We start from the raw sequence: 6,362 nt of genomic DNA, 5'->3' as shown, positions 1-6,362 counted from the left end.
ACAAACGGTTTGAAAGATATAAAGGTTTGAAGTTGTAGGGTCTTTTCTGCAAAAGTGCATTATCCACTTCGGCCGAAAATAAAATAAAATAAAATAAAATAAAATAAAAGCCCTGCCACGTGGCAGCGCGGGACTGGCCGGTTTCCAGGGTTCCGGCCGGCGGCTAGCTCGCCGGCGGCGGCGCGGGGCGGCGCGGGCAGGGGCGGCGCGGGCGAGCAGCAGGGGCGGCGCGCGCACGGCGGCGGCGGGCGGCGCGGCGCACGGGCGCGGGCAGGGGTGCGGCCAGGCGGAGCGGAAGGCGGAGGCGGCGCGCGGACGGCGGCCGGCGCTGAGGAAGATGACCGGCGCGGCGGCCGGAGACGGCGGCGGCAGCCAAACGCCAAGGCGAGCGCGTCACGACGTTCGGGACGGGAAGAGGAGAGAGGCTAGGGGAGTGGCGCGGGAAGAACCTCACCGGAACGGCGGAGAAACGCGAAGAATGGCGGTGGCAGCAACAAACTCCGGCGAGCAATTACTTTCTAACCGGTGCGAAATTGAACGTGGGGTTTGGGGGAAGTGGAGGAGAAAATCAAGGCCTTCGGGGTGACGCGCAAGGATTTGGAGAAAACGGCCTGAGCGCGGAGAAATCGGAGGTGGAGTCCTGGGCAGTTCGCGGGCGTGCGTGGCCGGATTTTTCGGACGGAGGTTGAAGATGACGCGTGGGTCCCACCGGTCAGTGAGAGCGGGCGGCTCGGGCGGGCTGAGCCGGTCCGGTTTGGTCCGGTCGGGTCCGGTTTGACCGGGCCGGTCCGGTTCGGCCGGTTCGGTCGGTTTTCCTCGGTTTTTCCTTTTCTTTTATCTATTTTCTGTTTTCGAACCTCAAAATTGATTCGGAGCTCCAAATCACTCCAAATAAAACGCAACAAAATTTGTAAAATCATATTTTCATATGATCTAACTTTTGGAGCAAGAATTTTCTCAAAATAAAATATTTAAAAATATATTTGCATATAAAATGGCTTTTATGGCCCTTAGGCTATCGAATCAAATTATTTTTTTCAAAATACTTTCAAAAGCCAATTATGGGATTGCTTTATATATGCATTAAATCCCTTTTTATCACAATACCCTCATGGGTTAAAAATGCAAATAGTCAAGAGCAAGATCAAAGCCCAAAAACAAATAAAAGCATTTTTGCAAAAAGGTTTTCTGGGAAAACTTTAGGGTTTTGAAAGTGTTCAGATGCAAGGGTGACATGATGCTTATGATATGGAATGCATATGAAGAATTTTGAAAATTGGGATGTTACAGAAACAACAACAATTAAGGCAAGGTAGTAATTCTGTCCAAGATTATTATCAAGAAATGCAAAAGAACATGTTACGTTGTGGTTTAGTTGAGAATGAGGAAGCTGCTATGGCTAGATTCTTTGGTGGTTTAAATCGTGAAATTGCTGACATTGTTGATTATAAGGAGTATAATTCTATCAATCGATTGTTTCACATTGCTTGCAAAGCTGAAAGGGAAGTGCAGGGACGACACGCGAACGCGCGGACTAACTTTTCTGCAGGTCGTACTTCCTCATGGGCAGCACGCAGCCCCGCTGCCCCTTCCACACGCCCAGCTGCACCCCCTACACGTCCGGCTATTCCGACTACTTCCACCAACAAGCAAAGTACCTCTACACCTACATCCGCAAAGGTTGGACCAGCAGCAACAAGAAATACACCCGCTGCCTCTGCACAAAGTTCAGCATCGTCCGTTGCTTCCACCGGACGGACCGGAGATAACCAATGTCGTAGGTGCAAAGGATACGGGCATTTTCAGCAGGACTGTCCAACCAAACGCGTTATGATCATACGTGAAGATAGAGTATATGATTCAGCTAGTGATTTTGACGAAGCTACCTATGCTCTCATTGCCGAGGAAGAGCAAGAAGACCCCGCTGCCCACCATGACGAGGAGTTAATGGGAGCTGAAGCCGCTGATCAGTACTTGAGTTTGATTGCACAACGCACCTTGAGCGTCCAAATGAGCCAAATAGCTCCGTTCGTCTTTTGTTGTTACAGGAGGCACATGGAGGAGGGTTGATGGGTCACTTCGGCGTGAAGAAGACCGAAGATGTGCTCGCTGATCATTTCTTTTGGCCTCGGATGAGACGGGATGTTGAGAGATTTATTGCTCGCTGCACTACATGTCAAAAAGCTAAGTCACGACTCAATCCTCATGGTTTATATATGCCTCTCCCTGTTCCTAATGTTCCTTGGGAAGATATATCAATGGATTTTGTTTTGGGATTGCCTCAAACTAAGAAGGGGAGGGATAGCATATTTGTTGTTGTTGATAGATTTTCTAAGATGGCACATTTTATAACTTGTCATAAGAGCGATGATGCTACAAATCTTGCTGATTTATTCTTTCATGAAATTGTTTGCTTGCATGGTGTGCCCAATACTATAGTTTCAGATCGTGACACAAAATTTCTTAGCCACTTTTGGAGATGTTTATGGGCTAAGTTGGGGACTAAATTGCTTTTTAGTACTACATGTCATCCCCAAACAGATGGACAAACTGAAGTTGTTAATAGAACATTATCTACTATGCTTAGGGCTGTTTTAAAGAAAAACTTGAAAATGTGGGAAGAATGTTTACCTCCTATTGAATTTGCTTATAATCGTTCACTGCATTCAACCACAAAATTGTGCCCTTTTGAAATTGTTTATGGTTTTATACCTCGTGCACCAATTGATTTGTTACCTTTGCCAACTTCTGAAAAAGTTAACTTTGATGCTAAGGAACGTGCTGAACTTATAATAAAAATGCATGAGACGACTAAAGAGAACATTGAGCGCATGAATTCTAAGTATAAACTTGCGGGAGATAGGGGCAGAAAACAAATTGTGTTTGAACCTGGAGATCTTGTTTGGTTGCATTTGCGCAAAGATCATTTTCCTGATTTGCGCAAATCTAAGTTAATGCCACGAGCTGATGGTCCCTTTAAGGTGTTAGCAAAAATTAATGATAGTGCATATAAACTTGAGCTACCTACAGATTTTGGGGTTAGTCCCACGTTTAATATTGCAGATTTGAAGCCTTATTTGGGAGAAGAAGATGAACTACCGTCGAGGACGACTTCGATTCAAGAAGGGGAGGATGATGAGGACATCCCAAGTAATGATACAACCACAGCACCTACACCTCAAGTACCAGAGATACATGGACCAATTACTAGAGCTCGTGCACGACAACTAAATTATCAGGTACTTTCGTTTCTCGGTACTTCATTTAATATTAATGAGAATATGCTGCTGCCTAAGATGGGTTCTTTTATGTGTTTTAGGAATGAAGGACCTAGCTTTCACCTCAAGGATCAGCGTTAGACAGCAAACCATGGAGGTGGCAGCAAGGTGGCGGGAGCTAGCTCAAGTGATGATTTCAGAGCATTGAAACCGCCATAACGAGAGATAAGAAGAAGGCCGCATCCTCTTCATCAATGGGATTTCGGCCAAGTGGAGGATTCCCCCTCCAATGGGTATCTATGGGCCAAAGATAAGGGTTATAACCTTGCTTTATTGGGCCTAAGGCCATGTAATAGGGTCCAGCCAATTTTTAGATGTTTTCGTTGTGTTTTAGGAGGATTCCTAGGCCGTTTCGGAGTCCCTCAAGGGCCTGTCCGAAAACCACCTAGTTCCCCTCCTATTTATACCCCATGAGCCCCCCCATGGAGCCTTGGGTTTTGATTAGATAAAATTTAGCCTTTGCTACTTTCGTGTAATCGCGTGTGTCGGTTAGACCACCTGTTTTACCGTCATCAAGACTCCAACTATATTGAATATTCAGATTCGTGAACCTTCATATCTCCTATTCGCAATTTCAGATTGCTTTTCATCTTGTTCTTGCTTGTTCTTCGATTGCTTGCAGGAACAAAAACCTTCGTGGTCAGGTTGATCGTGCCCCCGCGGGATCAATAACCTTCTGGAGTTGGTGTATCGATCGCTAAGGCGCTGCCTCCTAGGTTGTAGTCGGATCGTCAACGTCACCTCCTACCAAATCGATAATTAGGTATCTCATCAAAAGATCGGGAAATCCCAAAGGTCGAAGGTTTTGCAGCAACTGCAAAAGGATAGCAGGGCACAATGCAAGAACATGTAAGAAGAGGCAGATGGCGGAACAGCTCCTTGAGGCCCATCAAAAGGTGTACGGGGCTTCCACCGCGACAGAGAGAGTAACGATATGCATCAAAAATGTGCTTGCAAAACAAGATGTAGGAATGCTAGATAACGAACAGCTTCTGGACACGGATGAGGAGGAGGATTATGAAGACCAAACAGACGATGGTGAGAATGAGGACGATGAAGAAGATTATGATGAAAATGAAGAAGATCAAGATAGAGAAGGCGAGGAGGAAGAACAATTCCAGACAGAAGTGACGAATGAGCAAACTCTTGAAACTTCTGACAACAACAAACCATCTCTCGCTGTTCCAGAAGGACAAAGAACATGCAGCATATGCAAAAAGAAGGCTTCACACAACTCACGGACATGCCCTGACAAGGATGAGATCCTGAAAAAGCAGCTTGGAGAGCAACAAAAGTCAGGGGATAAGGATATGGTGCCACAAGGGAAGAGAACTTGTAGCAACTGTGTGAAGATTAGAGGGCACAATGCTAGGACTTGCAAGAAGTTGCAGCTGGAAGAATAACTCCGCGCGCAGATGGAGTTGGAATCACATAATATTGCTCCAAAGAGCAGCCCCGAAGAGCAGGTACAACCAATGCGTACCACAAGACGTAGTGCAAGGCTGCAGTAGTTCGCGTTCCAAAAAAATACATTCAGAACTATTAGGGTAGTTCACTTAAAATTGTCTGAGTTTAGCTTGTTACTGTGATTAATGTGCAGACTTCACTATGGGAGTTCAGTCATACCTTTATAGGAAAGTTCACTCTTTACTGTTAGGAAGTTCTGTCTTATAATAGAAAAAAGTTTAGCTTGTTACTGTGATTAATGTGCAGACTTCACTATGGGAGTTCAGTCATGACTTTTTAGGGAAGTTCACTCTTTACTGTTCGGAAGTTTTGTCTTATAATAGAAAGAAGTTTAGCTTGTTGCTGTGATTAATGTGTAGACTTCGCTATGTTAACTATGGGAGTTCAGTCATAACTTGTTAGGGAAGTTAGCTCTTTACTGCTCGGAAGTTCTGTCCTATAATATACAGAAGTTTAGCTTGTTACTGTGATTAATGTCTAGACTTCACTAGGAGTTCAGTCATAGCTTTTTAGAGAAGTTCACTCTTTACCGCTCGAAAGTTCTGTCTTACAATAGACAGAACTCCACAATACGCAGGTGCCCAAAAATCAAGAAAAAAATGGAGAAACAAGGCATAAATAAAAAACAGATCAAAAATTGAAATTCACTCTTTTTGTATTCGGGGGATGTTCTGTCTCTTCTAACTCATGAGTGCATCGAAGCAAGGGAAAAAAAGAAAGCACAAACTGGAAGTTCATATGTACATACTGAAGAAGTTATGATACACACACGCGAAAGGAAACAGGGACGTATATGGAAGTTCACTGTTTACTGCCGTGGAAGTTCTCTTTTATGAACGCAGAAGTCCAGATACACACATGACCTTGAGGCAAAAATGTAGCAACAAAACAGGGATGCATATGGTAGTTCACTGTTTACTGCCTTGGAAGTTCTATTTTATAAACACATAAGTCCAGATATACAAGACACACAAAACACATCAGTTTTGCTGACAATATACAAGACACAAAGTCACCAGGTACAAAAAATTAAACTCGCAACGTGTTTGGGATGATTCACAACAGGAACATAAATTGCACAGGAAACACAAGTGTCACCTCACAAACACATGGGTCGATACATTGCATACACGAAGGCACCGACAAAAATCAAATTGCCTAGTTTTGAAGACCACGCGCTTGAGAAGAATCTCAAGTGGCATCAACGGTAGACTGCGACACAATATCTAGCAGCAACACAAGATCTCTAAGTATGCTTGGCCAGTCATCAGGAGATAGTTCGTTCCTCGGGTGGTACATCACCTGGTACATGTACTCTGACTTCCAGTCCTCCACACGTCGCTAACACATGCCAAGAAAAAAAAAGGGAACAAAAACCTCAGAAAAAAAATAGAGTTAAGGGTACGAGTAAAAACATCTTTTGACTTTATCTTCTCAACAAACTTCTCTCCATCAAATATTGTGGCCAGCTTCAAGATATAGAAAGCACACTCGTTTCCGCGTTGCTTGGGTGTCTGCACGTAGTTGCACTTTTCTGCGAGTGCCACCCAGTCAAACAGATTTTTCTTGTTGTACTCTTCTTCCCCGTACACCTCCTTCATCAAAGAAACAAGCCTC

General features: G+C 44.5%; 1 protein-coding gene across 1 annotated transcript; it reads left to right on the top strand.

Annotated features, from left to right (window-relative positions):
- Window positions 1-4,141: 4,141 nt before the first annotated feature.
- Window positions 4,142-4,681, top strand: LOC112268654 (guanine nucleotide-binding protein-like 3 homolog). Its single transcript, XM_024454573.1, has one exon. The coding sequence runs from the start codon at window positions 4,142-4,144 to the stop codon at window positions 4,679-4,681; it is 540 nt and encodes a 179-aa protein (XP_024310341.1).
- The last annotated feature ends 1,681 nt before the right edge of the window (window positions 4,682-6,362 follow it).

Source organism: Brachypodium distachyon, chromosome 4 (genome assembly GCF_000005505.3).
Source record: "Brachypodium distachyon strain Bd21 chromosome 4, Brachypodium_distachyon_v3.0, whole genome shotgun sequence".
Taxonomy (NCBI): Eukaryota; Viridiplantae; Streptophyta; class Magnoliopsida; order Poales; family Poaceae; genus Brachypodium; species Brachypodium distachyon.
The sequence above is the reverse complement of the archived record's forward strand: the minus strand, read 5'-3'. Positions and strand labels throughout refer to the sequence as shown.